The sequence below is a fragment of the Papaver somniferum genome, chromosome 3, assembly GCF_003573695.1.
Source record: "Papaver somniferum cultivar HN1 chromosome 3, ASM357369v1, whole genome shotgun sequence".
In the NCBI taxonomy this organism is placed as follows: domain Eukaryota; kingdom Viridiplantae; phylum Streptophyta; class Magnoliopsida; order Ranunculales; family Papaveraceae; genus Papaver; species Papaver somniferum.
The window spans coordinates 163,047,827-163,061,970 of record NC_039360.1 but is presented as its reverse complement, the minus strand read 5'-3'; the positions used below and the strand labels follow the sequence as shown (position 1 = coordinate 163,061,970).

The following is a 14,144-nucleotide window of genomic DNA, read 5'->3' as shown; positions in this document are numbered from 1 at the left end:
TCACTAAGGCTTTTGATTCAACCTCTAACCTATGCTAAGTCAATTTTCAATGCTAACTCATGTTCTTGCCCCTTGTTTAGATATTAGTGAGATTCTAGCCTCAGCTAACTATCTAGATAGCAGTGGAGGTTCAAGCCTGCTGCTTATCAAAGAGGTGATTTTAAGAGAAGGATTTAGGGTCACTAAGTTAAGTCTAGTCTTAGTAGTAATTGGGGCTCTCACACTGCAACTACCCGCAGATAAGCCACTTAGATGATTAAACCTTCCTAAAGGATAATCTAATTACAGCTGAAATGTTCTTCCATAGCACTAAATGTCTGATTAGAGCACAACTAGTCTAAGGTTTGAACAATAAACATTAATCATGAGCTGCAGCACCATCAATCACAGGGTTATCCTAACTACAATGTATGCTTGACATACAACGTGAGAGCAATGTGATGAAATGCTTAAATTATAACTGTCCTACACAGTTTCAGAACACAAGAACATTGTCTACACATTAACCAACTAGCATTAGCATGTGAAAATAAAACTTAATTTGAAAGTAAAATAAAAACAGAACATGAACAATTGAGGAACTGGCTATTCCAGTCCTCTTGGTGGTGCACTGGCTAGTCCAGGCATACCCTAAACATACTACATCGTTTCCCTTTTATAGCTTACAACAAAATCCCTAATTTCACAAAACCCTAAAATTTGCAAACCCTAACTTTTGGGGAAAATCAAATTCGACATACCCATGTGTAAATTGGCTTCGACCCATGCTTCTTGATGTCCCTCTGATGCTCTTCCTGCTCCAATTGATGTACTGCAACCCTAGCTCGAGTTGTTTCATCAACTCCACACCTAGGTAGAGAGATGTGGGTTTGGGGAAACGACTAGGCTAGGGAGAGAAAACTGTGGTGCGTATGGGTTTTGTAGAGGCGGAGAGAGGTGTAGTGAAGCTCGAGGAGCAGCAGTTGCAGGCTGCTATGGTCGGGTGGAAGGAGGAGCTGGTTTGCAGAGGGAAAGAGAATTTGAGGAAAGAAGAAAGAACCGATGGGGAAGAGGAAAGGGTCTGTTTGTTTTGGGAATAGGGTATTCGATACTAGGGTGTTAGCGGACGCATCAGTATTTGATGTTTTGTGAGGGAAAGGCGCAGGATGAAGAGATGATAGAATGATCCAACGACGCTATGGAAATTGGTGGTGGAGCGACCGTTGGATGATGGATACATCAAAGCTGATGGTCCAAGATGGAGTTAGCTACTATGGTGTTTGACAGGAACTTCAGAGTTTGATGCACGATGATGAAGCGACCGTGGGATGAAGTGATGGATCCAATCTGACGGCTGAAAATGGAAGCGGTTTTGGGTATTGGAATTGGATTTGGAACTTGGGTATGCCAAGCCCATATCTTCTTTAAGAACAATTCTTCCTCTTCAAGCCCACTTCTAGTTGATCCGGCTCTTGCAAACATCATTCTTCGCTTCCTCCTAGCGCGAGTCTTTGCCGTTCCTTTGCTCTTTTCGCTCCGTGAGATAACCAGGCTTTATTTAGTACCTAAAAATGCAAAATTAATTAAGAAAAGTATTTATTCTTGAAAACAACGAAAACACATAATATGGGATAAAATGGAGCGTTAGTGCACGAATGATGAGTTAAATGCCAATAAAAAGGTGCAAATATATACAATATTTGGCACTCATCAGTAGTCTCAGATAAGCAAGAAGCATCACAGTTTAGTTTATTAGTATTTACAGATGGAAGAGTCCAACAAGTATTTGGTTTCTTGATATTGCTAATAGGCTCAGTATTCCTGATTCTATTTTCTGGGTGCCAGTGAGCAAAGTGTCTGGTTATATCTTGAGCTAATTGTTCATGTGTTCTATATTTATTTACAAATACTCTCAGGCACCTTTCTTTCCAAATGAACCAACACTTGGTAGCTGTCAGTGCCATAGATATGGATGTAAGCTCCCTGTTTTCCATTCATTATAGTGATCTAGGAAGGATTTATTAGCAATATTTAAGTTTAGAATTACTTCTTAAGAAGCCATTGGAGGTAAGTTCCATACTGCTTTTGCATAAAAACATACAACCAGTGACGGAGCCAGACTTTTCTCCAAGTAGGACCAAATTCATATGGTAAAAATCTGTATACACTAGCTGGTATGCGGCCGAAAGCCGCTTTTTTTTTTGGAATTTTATTGTCTTTTTAATATTAACTAAGTAAATCAAATTATAATTTTTTTGTTAAATTAAATATAGTAATTTAGATCATTTTTTTTTTGTTTTACATCGTATATTTGATGTATTTTTATTGATTTTGCATAAGTTTTATGATTTTGGCTCAATTAAAAATAAAATTTTAATTTTATAATGCATATTTTCCCCCACAAGACATATAAATTACAAAAATTATAAGCTTAAATTTGTGGGATTTCAGAATTAAGTGGGGTCGGCGAACCCCATTTGTCCCTGCATTCAAAGAACAAATGATAAGTAGTTTCCACCCTGTTTTTCCAGAAGACACAATTGTTTTCTTTATCAATAACAGAACTCATATTTTTCTTAGTTAGTAGTGAATCTTGCAAGCATTTCCAGATAAATAGTTTTACCCTCTGTAACGTACATATATCCATATTCCATAAACATTTCCAAAACTTTTTAGAAGATTGGGAGACTAAGTTGGAAGTATTTAAGAGTTCGGCATATATTGACTTGACAGAAAATTCCCCATACTTTGTCAATGTCCATCTCAGCTTCTCTTTCTTCATATTACCATTCCTTGTAATGAAAAGGTTGATGTTTACAACTTCCTGAACCACAGAGTTATCAAAAATTGAATGTAGTAGTTGAATATTCCACTTCTTTGTGTCTGAGTTTATTAACTCAGACACAAGTTTTATGTGAGTGTTTGTCCTATGTACAGAATTTGCCAAAGTCTCACCTCTGGATGGAAGCCATTTATCTTCCCATATGTTAATTGATGCACCATCTCCTACTTCCCAAATGTTGTATTATTTTATGTGTTCAATACCTTGGAGAATGCATGATCCACATCCAAAAAAATGTTTGATTTCTTCTTTGAAAGTAATGCACCTGTTTTTTTTAAAATATTTTCCTTGAGTTGTTAACTTTAAATTTTTGAGCTCTTCCTTGTGTGTGGTTTTCGAGGCACGTCTAGTTTTTTTTGGACGAAATAGCCGTTGGAATATAATCGGTAGTTAGAAAAAGAATTAAAACCTCTGATTGTCATAAATATTTTGAAATTAATAACGATATCACCTACATATAATAATAATTTTACAATCATAACTTTTCATTGAAGTTCCACAATTCTATTACAAGGTATTGTGATTAGCGCCTTGGACGTGTTGGACGAGTCCTAAACGGATTAAATCTTTCCATCTCCCTAAGGATTCTAAGATAAGCTTTATATGGGAAGCTTGATCTTTTCCATCTCCGCCATTCCCCGAGAGATCGTTCTGTAACCTCATCATTGGTTTCACTCCTCAATCGATAATGATTCACAAAATAAGTTAAATGGACGAATTCTTCGATGTGTCCGTTTATTGAACCGATTCGGCAAAAAAGATTAGTGGAGTGACGGTTATTTGGGTTACCGGTGTCGGCGCAGAATTTTTCGTTAATTTTCCCCAAATAACTCATACTCATTATGTCTCCTTGCCTACGTTATTCTCCTCGTCTCGGTTAGAATTGAACATAGCGCCTACATAAAGATAAATCTTCTTCAATCGTGAACTCCGTAGGATTAATGAATGTTTGCGCCATTATGTTGAAGATGATGTTGGAGTAGCTTAATAGTATTTATGTTTCATAGAGGGTAAAAGGATAGCAACCTTATATAAAGTTTAGAGTACCAACGACCCTATTTTGTAGATGATCGACTACGTAATCGGTAGTTAAATAAGGTAAATTAACTTCCGATTATACAGTTGCCCCAAATTTTGTTTTTTGCAGAAATCTAAATTTTTTAGAATTCGTGAACTAGAATCATCGGCAAGTTATGAAGTTAATATGTCGTCTGATTATAAAGTTGCCCCAAATTTTATCTTTACCTAAATCACCAATTTTTTGAATTTAGGAGCTACTATAATCGGTAGTTAAATAATGTGGAAATTTCTGAGAAACCCAAATTTGGTTCCTCTCTTTTCTATGAGCCAATCATTAAGATAGGATGTATCTGTAGCCCAAAACATAAGATCTACTGTTAGGATTAATAATTTTAGTTTGAATATTTATTTTCACATTTTTAACATTACTAAATTGACCTCTAGTTTATCCATTTGCTCTCACACCTGAAACCCGTTTTTTAACTGGTTTTTTCTTTCAAAACCCCTAAATCCAAAATTTCTCAATGTTTTGTTCGATCTTTATCAGCTAATTGTTAGGGTGGCCAGCCCAATTCAATAGCAACTAAATCCATTAAACTATACCTTTTTGTCCTGGTTTTGTTTCTGTGAATTGATTCAATTCATTTTCAATCCTGTGATGTTCTGTGATGTTCTATCAAAATCCCTTTTCCAAGGCGGAAAAATCAATCCCCCCTCTTTTTATGATTTCAATCCATAGTTATGTATAATACTCAACTTAATAAAGAGTAGCTGATCGAAATTTCAATCAGAAACAGACGCGTAGCCTCTTCAGCAACTCTTTTAACTGAGATGGATTTCTGTCTTATAAGTTTCTATGGTATTTCACATCACCTTTGAGTATGGGTTTTCAATCAGACGCGTAGCCTCTTTAGCATCTCTAATTACTGAGAGGGATTTCAGTCTTGTAACTCACCATGGTTATGTAACTCACCAGGTATTTATGATTTCGTCTAATTTGGTTTTCCCAAAGATTGGGTTCAAATATGGGTTATTATACTATTGGATAGTTGTTTAGGCTTTACCTTTACTAAGCAGCTGCCTGGCGTTTCATTATACTTGCCATCACCTTGAACTGCAATTCAAAACCTCTTTCTTTTCAACTGTCCTGCGGCTGTTTCTTTCAATAAAAATTCTTACTGTCTTAGCTTTTCTCTGACATGTTGGTATTCCCTCCTGCATAAATCAGTAGCTCCTGTCAATCTTTTTTCAACATGAATTCCCTCTATTTATGCTTCCTCTTGGCCCTGAAGTTTTTTCTATACTTTGGTCTACCTCCTAACATCTCAACCTTTTTTTGCGCTTCAAAATATCAACCTTTTTTCAGCTGTTTTTCTCTTCCTTTTTCATCATGCCTGCTGTATGGAATGGTGATTTAGATCAACTCACTAACATACTTCAAACCTCCATGAGATTAGACACTGATAGGAATCTTAATCCCCAAAACCCTCTTGCCCATCAAAATGTTCCTCATAACCTTTGCAGACATTATCTTATTGAGGGGTTCTTTACTCTACATGGTGTAAATGCATGGAAACTCAGATGTGCATTGAGAAGAATATGGAGTATCAGAGGAGGTATGTCTGTGAGACACGCTGGTATTGAATATTATCTTATTAGATTTTAGAATTATCATGAATTTGTTAGAGTTGTTAGGCATGGGTCAAGAGCTATTATGAATGACATTTTCATGATTAGTGTTTGACATGAAGGCCAAGACATTAGCCAAATTGTCCTAACTCATGTTGAGCTGAAGATCACTATAAGGGGATTGACTTTAGAGCAACTTGAAGACTTTGATGATATTAGAGGTTATGTTTACCATATGGGAGAGATTATTGCTTTTGATCAACCAATTTACACACATCAGGGTACCTATGAGATGACAGTACGAGTGACTATGAATATCTTCAACCTTTAAGAGACAGCACTATCGCAGACAATGGAAGAGGCGGCTTAAACATTCTCTCTTTTGAATATCATGATTTACCATATAATTTCTGTGAGTTATGCAGAAGATTAGATCAGAGACATGAAGACTGTGCTAAATATAGGCAAGCTCAGAATCTGGCGCAACATGGTTTTCAACTGCCTGCTCCACTAGCCTTGTACCCACCACTACATCAACAAGTAGATGATGATATGAAAGACTTATTGGGGAATGCAGATGATGAGCATGGCGTGTTTGATACTGACAGTGAAAACTCAATTTCCAATAGCAACAAACACTCAACAACTTCCAACAAAACTGAGCTCAATATTACAGATCATAATGAAGCAATCATTACAGTAGAAGGAGCAAATTCAGAGTGTTTAAATCAGGTAAGCAATCCATCATGTCCACCACCTTATATTGTAAACCCTCATCAATGGGATGATTATGGATTCTATACACCAGAACCATCTGAACCTTTTATGAACCAAAATTCCTATGAAATCACATGGGAACCAAACCTTAATCTTTCTACAAAAATACCAAACCCTAGTCACTACCTTTACTCATTCTTACCTGAATATTTAGAAAATTTTGAACCCATGGAACTATATCCACTTGCAAAGCCTGATCCTTCTGCTGCATCATCCTCAACAGCCCATATTTGGCCTACCATAGATGATTACAGAGCTTGGATGCTTAGTGAACCAAATACCAAAAGAAGAAAGTTGTTTAAATACCTGGCAGTAAATCACCCAATTGTACTAGTGGATATCTACCAAGCTGAAACTTCAGCACCTCAAGATTCCCCACCATTGAGACCAGATACTGTACCAATGGATATTTGGGCTTCTTTGGGATATGAAGAGCAGTCTGATGCATATCAGGAAGAAATCAAGGATGAACATAGCATTTCATACTGCAAAGGAAAAGGAATTATGAAGAATTATTAACCTCACCATACCATAGTCGAATGTCCTTGCTCTTTGGTTTGGTAACTACAGGTTCAATGAACTATAGTTCGGTGATAAATTATGCTAATCTGTTGGGCTGGCCAACCGTTTTGTCTTTTCTCTATTTATCTTTTTCTATTTCAGTTCTTTCCTAGTCTATTTATTTCAGGTGTGTCTAAGTGTCTGTAATTTCCGTTTCTCAAATTTCAGGTTTTCTCCTTTAGTCTGTTGTAGATTGTTCTTTTCTAATTTGTAATCTGTCTGGCTAGTTTTTTTGTGTCTTGTCGACTGAATCTAGTATTGCAATAGTTGTGTAACTTCTGGTGTTGTAATAGTTATGTATTTGTATGGTTCAGTTTTCCTTGTGTGTCCCCCGGTTTTGTAATAGTTGAGTTCAGTTCTTTTGTGTCTGGTTGTGAATTCTGTGTGTTTGTATTTCCTGCAACTCTGTAATAAAATGTACGTTTGTAGTAGTGTGCTTTGTAAAGTAGGAGCGGTCTATCTTAGAGTTTTAGTTTTGGGTTTCTTGTGTTTTTCTGGTTGTGGGCTTGTGGTCTTGTCGTTTATCTCTGGGCCACAAAATCTATATTGATACTTTTCAACATTTGAGGCTCATAACCATTTGTATACCCTGGTTTGGTTCAGCTCCTATTCTTAGGCTGCTCGAAACCAAAAGACACACACCGGAGATCCTCTACGACTATCATTAAGTCCTCCACATACATTGTAGCTTTTGTAACTCATTATCCTAGACAACCATGGCTAGTAACATCTTCATTCTAGCTTGGAACTGTCAAGGTATTAACCAAGATCCCACGATACAGCATTTGCGTGGAATCATGTCATCACATCGACCGAATATCGTGTTTCTCTCAGAAACTATTGCATCTGAACATCATATGAACTCAGTTCAGCGGACTTTAAGGTTTGACAATTGTTTTACTGTTCCAAGGATAGGACACCGAGGTGGCCTGTGTCTAATGTGGAAGAACACAATACAAGTACAGATTCTACTACACTCTCAAAGCTTCATTCATGTACTTGTTACACCGCAACATCCAGATCTTCCTTGGTTATGCACTGGAATATATGGTCCACCTCACATAGATGCCAGATGGGATTTATGGAATAACTTCTCGAATGTGTTTCAACCCTCGCCATTACCATGGGTTTTGATCAAAGACTTCAATGAAGTTATCGTACAATCGGGAAAAAAAAGGTGGAAGACCGGTAACTTATGCTTAAACTCAACCGTTCTTAAATATGATTGATAAAGCAGGATTGATAGACCTCGGATTCCAAGGTGATCCATTTACATGGACAAATCACCAACAAGGCGATAATTTCATTATGGAACGTCTTGACAGAGCCATGGCGACCCAAAGATGGCAAACGACCAATCCCCATGCAGCTTTCATCCACCTTCCACACATTGCCTCAGATCATGCTCATATACTACTCAGAACTAAATATTTAAATTGAAGAAATGAGAGAAATTACAAGTTTGAACACATGTGGTTATCTCACCCCAATATGCAGCACATTGTCAATGGTCCTTGGGCAAGAGCGTCTGATGAACAAACGACGACCAGTCTTCAAGTCAAACTCATTATCACTGCAACCATCCTTACACAATGGAATAAGGAAATTTTTTGTCATCTCACCATTATGATCATGACGTCCATGACGAAAATACAATTTTCAAAACATCAATGTGCAACCCAGACAGGTACAATTTTAACTCACTGGATACAACAGGAAAAAGAGCTTCGTGCAGCCCATTTAGCACTACTACAGTGTCATGCTACATATTGGCAACAACGGGCAAGAATTAATGGCTCCAATATGGAGATAGAAATACAACTTTCTTCCACACTACAACAACTATACATCGAATCTGCAACACCATTCAACAACTGCGCGACCAGAACGACAATTGGGTTTTTGGAAAAAAAACAAATCATTGAACTTCTGTTGCAACATTTCACCAATCAATATACGACGCCTAGTACCAGATTGGATGACCACCTTTTCTCCTCAGTCACCTCCCGGTTAACCACACACCAATGCACTACTCTGACCCAATTTGTAACTGAAGATGAAATAAAAGAGGCACTTTTGACGATTGGATCAGAAAAGGCTCCTGGACCGGATGGATACACAAGTAAGTTTTTCAAAGTTTTTTGGGATACCACTAAATTACAAATCATCGCAATGGTCCGCGAATTCTTTGGAAATTTCAATATGCATCCACTGATGAATCATACCAACCTCACGCTCATACCAAAAGGGGAACATCCAACAACTGCATCCCAATTCAGACTTATTGGTTTATGCAATGTTACCTACAAAACACTAGTCCAGAAGGGGCTATAAATGACGAATGAAGTCTGTTATAAAATATGATTTATCACGGTTTTCATATGTTATTTGAACCGTTATTTATTTGGTGTGACTCTTTATAAATAACAAATAAATAGCGTTATAAAGTACGACGACTTAAATTTATGATTTAAAATCACATACAGAATCAGTTATTAAATATCACGGTTATTGTATGTAATATAAAATAACGGTCAATTAATGCCATAAAAAAGTCACGGTTACCATATGTGAAATATAATAACAGTTGATGTATGTCATTAAAAAGAATGATGATTCACACCCGTTATAATTCGAGGTATTTTCAGTAAAAAAAATCTTATTCAAACATAAAAGTTCCGTCACTTTTTGGCTTCCGATTCAGATTTTGAGAATTTGAAATCTATTCAGAAATATGAAATCCGTTCAGAATTATTTTGGTGTATCCGAAATTCACCCAGATAAAAAAACAAAATAAACGTTAAACAAATTGACTTTATTAATTATTTTTTAAAAGAAAATATAATATTCGAACATAAATTAGAAGACATCTCCCAACTCCAAGTTACATACTGAATTAAAAAATTAACCGATATATTGTCACTGCCATCACGCTCCTACCGAAGTCACATAGGCCTTGGGACACTTAACGAACTCACCCCTTGAAACATCCCAAAGTACAGCATATTTCATCTCTATCGCACAACATCCCACTTGGATCAAAGATTTCCTCAATCATGCAGTCATAGTGGTCAATTCAGTAGCTTACTATGAACATATGCAAGTGCAACAGCTTTTTTCCTGAAGTTCCTCAAACAACAAAGACCGAACGACGAAGGAAACCCAATATCCTGCATATGTAACAAGACAAACTTTAAGATACCATGATAGCAGCATCGTATAATCTGACTATATATTACTAAAGAGATATTCGACATCACATGCTGATAAGAGCTATTAGAGATCTGATAATGTACTGTGGTCTTGTTTTTCTGTCTTTCAGCATCAACCTCTGCTTTCAAAGCTTCGTTTTTGTGCTTCTCTCTCCGCAGATTGTGCTTCTCTTCCTGCACCTTGGCCTTAATAAACTCAGAAGCAATAAACTGAGATTTAAAAACACCAGCACACACTCCGCGTATGTATCCCTTAAAAACAGGAGAACTTACTAGTTTTTCAGCTGCCAGTGATTTAGAAGATGAGGGATTATCATCTGGGGTGACACTGTGTGTTTCTAAAAACACATCTGGCTTATATATCGCACCAGTGGGGCTTTCCTTTTCCTGTGACAACACGATGCATTAAATACTTGCAAAATTTTGCATCACAAGACAACATCTATGAAACATAATAAAGAAGAGTTTTACTGACAAGATAAGTGCCTCAAAATTCTATTATCTGCTAAGATAAGTAATTATCCTATAACAACATGCCTTATAATCTAACTAGTTGAACTTCTTCAGCTAATATTGCACTTTAAAAACCAAATGCATAACTAATAAGAGACCCTTTCAGTAAATAATGCACGGAATGAACAAGAACCAATGAAACTAGTATAAACAAGGACTCTTGGCATACGAAAAACTTCTTATGCTATCCAATCAGCGAAACAAATAAAATAACATAAGAATAATACCTTAAAAATTAAAATGCAAATTAGTGTTAAGAATTTACCATTTTAATCCACCTTGTAGGGACACCTTTCCTACCACCTATATACTGAACTTTTACTTGTGACCGTTCTTTCGCAGCTTGTTCAGATTTTTTCTGAAATTTTGGGACACTAATATAAACTTCTCCAAGTCTTCTTTCTTACTGTATGTTGGCAACTTCCTTTTCTTTTCTTGCCCAGTTGCAACATATTTGATCAATCATTTTTTTTGTTGATTTTCAGTTCTTCATGCACTGTTTGCTTTTGTTGAAACATATTTTTTATGGACATTTGAAACATGGTATGTACAAACTTACGCCAATGATTGCCTGCCAAACAAGATGCAGCGAACTTACTATCAAGAGCATACCAAAGGCAACTACATATACTACAAAAATTGTGTATCATGAGCCAGACAAGCACCAGTAGGAGCTAAGCTTCACAGCCAGCTTCTCTTACAATGCAACACATGTTAAAAATCGAAGTGATAAAACTAAAGGAGCAGCAAATAGTGAATTACTGGAGACAACTACATGAATTTAAATAATAACAGATAGAAATTGAACGTTTTCATTCACCCAGTTAACTATAATCCTTAACCTATTACAGAACCTCATACCAATAATAAAAGAATGAACTTAATCCACTACATGGATCAATAATCAAAGCAGACGTTAATCAAATACAGTAATCATTAAATTGTCTGGCGAAAAAGGGCTTTTCAGAAACACATGAAAGTATACACTTAATGACTAAGCCAATTCAGCAATGATGTAAAGCTAGTGACATATGTAAGAAACCAGTTGCAACACGCATTTACACCAAAAGAGCCCTGATCAAAGTACCCAAGGCGTGTGTTGTTTTTGGCAAGAAAAACGAGTGAAAATGGGAAAGGGAAAAGGAAGATGTTCCAAATCAGAGAGTGGTGTACAAGTATAATGCAGACAAAGCTTCAGTCAGATGGTTCCTGCCCCACATTGTTCACCGCGGAAAGTTAGAGGAGGTGCTAAGGGAGTTTCAAAACTAATCTCAATATTATAAACCAGTCATAATTCATCTAAGTCTTGTTCTCAAAAAATGAAGTACCTAAAGATGTCAACGAGTTAAAAAATTAAGATATAGTACTTAGTATCAAGATGATTAGCAGGAAGAAAGAAAAATCCAGATGAGATTAATAAAGATAGCGATTAAATGTTTCAATCTCATTCCAGCTCAACTTTAAGAACCTGGAAATTATCTACTGCAGTGCTTGCATACCAGGCAATAGAAACTTTTAAGATGGTCTAATCCGGATTACTAGGTGAAGTTAATGTAAGACTCGAATATAGATTATCTGATTATCACATATCTCAAGTGAAGAAACAAACAGAAACAAGTTTTCAAATCTTTAGTATGCTTAAGCCACTAGAACAAATATCTAAGTTCAGAAAACATAAAGAGAGGACACGCTTTTTGATAACTACTATTTGACCAATTTTGAATGTTAACCTTATGGATACCCCGCAATGTATTGGTAAAAGAGGCTCACATTGTAGTATACTGAGTTGGGAAGACCGACTAGTCTCACTGATGTTGTTTATTTCCAATCCCTAAACTTGGATGCCCAATGGCTGGATGGTCCTAACTTCTAAGAGAACTTCAGATAGATGACATTTGCAAACAACTCAAGATAAGAGTGTCACTGGATACTACACAATATGATTACATTACTAAGATAGAAGAAAATGAGGAGCAGTGTTACACTATAATGCTAACAAAACAAGCTTTCAGCTTGGTACTTCAAATACACGGACTTCTAGAATACATATACAAAATAATTTTTTACCTAAGCTCAATCTATGTAAGTCTCACAGATTAGAAGGCATAACACTTGCGGGAAAAAGGGGCTTATGACTCTTGCTCGAAACTCCAGGGGTGGAGGTGGAGCTGACAAAGCTACAATGAGTGTCAGGAACAGAATTAATCGCGAACAAGTGCAGGGTCTCCTCAGGTTGATGCAATTAAGCTGTTAGTGAGCTCGCTGGGCATCTTGGGGGTACTCATCTAGATTCCACTCTCCTCGCCAAAAGGTTGTGTCACAGGAACAATCCCAAGAACCCCAGTTCTCATGTCAGATTTTAACTTCTGAAGATCAGTAAGTAGCCTCAGACTGATTACTCACTGATAAACTAACCTCAAAAAATTGACCATCTCATACCAACAAGTTTGAACAAGAGAAGGACATCAGGAAAACAAACTCACTTAATAATCAATGGAAAAATGGAATTGGAATGACTTGAGATTTTCAAGGTATCCAACTCTCCAGTAAAAATCAAACCAATTTATCGACCCAAAATCTCTGCAATTTTCGATTCTTAATAGAGATTTAAATTCATTCCTTTCAGATTCATGCAATAAAACTAAACAAATTCATTCCTTTCCAATTTCTACATTAACCAAAATCTTTGGATCTTATTAGATAATCATTTGGTCTCCGAAAATCAATTTTTTGATTAATCGGACAGAAGCTTAAGCAAAAAAAACTGAATGAAAGATGAGAAGGGATTTGAAACTTACTTGAATTTGGTATTTTCTTCTTCTTTTTCTTCGATCTCCTCTTAGATTTGTCTAGCAAAATAACAGAGGGAAAGGGTTGAAGAAGTGAATTCAGAAACCACTTATATGCAATCAAAGTATCAAACTAATCAAAATTATTGCTTCCCAATTTCTACCTTAACCAATATACCAAATCAAAATCTTTGCATGTAAAATTTTTGGTCTCCAAAATCAATTTTTCAGGGACCAGATAGAAACTTGAGCGTAACCTAGATAAAGGTACTGAAACTTACTCAATACTCAATATCGTCGTGTCTTCTTCTTCTTCTAAGTTAGAGTCTCCTCGGGTTAGGTTTCCGGAGGGAAAAAAAAGACGGCAGGGTGAAGAGATAAACTCATAACTTCTCTTTTGGTTCTGGGGTTTTATGTTTTTTCGGTCTTGGGATTGCTACAATTGAACCGATATGGCTCTCTAGAATTCATGGCAAGTAAGCCGGTTTCTATGCTAAGCCGGTGGTTAGCCACTTTTAGGGTGTGTAACAAAATATCAGTGGGGGCGTATTAAACTTACAATATCCCACAGATTGGTTCTGTGATTTAATGGTTCATAAAATATCACACACCTACAAACTTATCAAATTTGAGAATAACGGTTTTTCAACGTTAAATGAAGGGTTCCACTATTTTTATATTATATGATATAATTTGTTTGTTATACCCTAATCACGTAATTAATTTGTCATTTAAAAACGTGATTTATGGCCCCTTTTGGACTAGTGAAATCCTGGTTAACCGGTTATGTCCTTTACTACGTTTCCTGATAAGCCCTTACCA

The 14,144-nt window shown here is 36.4% G+C and overlaps 1 protein-coding gene across 9 annotated transcripts; it reads right to left on the bottom strand.

Annotated features, from left to right (window-relative positions):
* Positions 1–9,602: 9,602 nt before the first annotated feature.
* Positions 9,603–13,754, bottom strand: LOC113357905. Of its 9 annotated transcripts, none has more exons than XM_026601400.1 (6): positions 13,604–13,754; positions 13,332–13,382; positions 10,799–11,104; positions 10,294–10,407; positions 10,069–10,206; positions 9,603–9,978 (listed from the first exon to the last, which is right to left on the bottom strand). In XM_026601400.1, the coding sequence occupies exons 3-6, from the start codon at positions 10,799–10,801 to the stop codon at positions 9,880–9,882; spliced, it is 354 nt and encodes a 117-aa protein (XP_026457185.1). In that variant the 5' UTR covers positions 10,802–11,104; positions 13,332–13,382; positions 13,604–13,754; the 3' UTR covers positions 9,603–9,879. The 9 variants fall into 9 exon arrangements, with proteins under 9 accessions (XP_026457185.1, XP_026457188.1, XP_026457186.1 ...); XM_026601403.1 differs by having other exon boundaries at positions 10,105–10,206; XM_026601401.1 differs by having other exon boundaries at positions 10,069–10,200.
* Between the last annotated feature and the right edge of the window lie 390 nt (positions 13,755–14,144).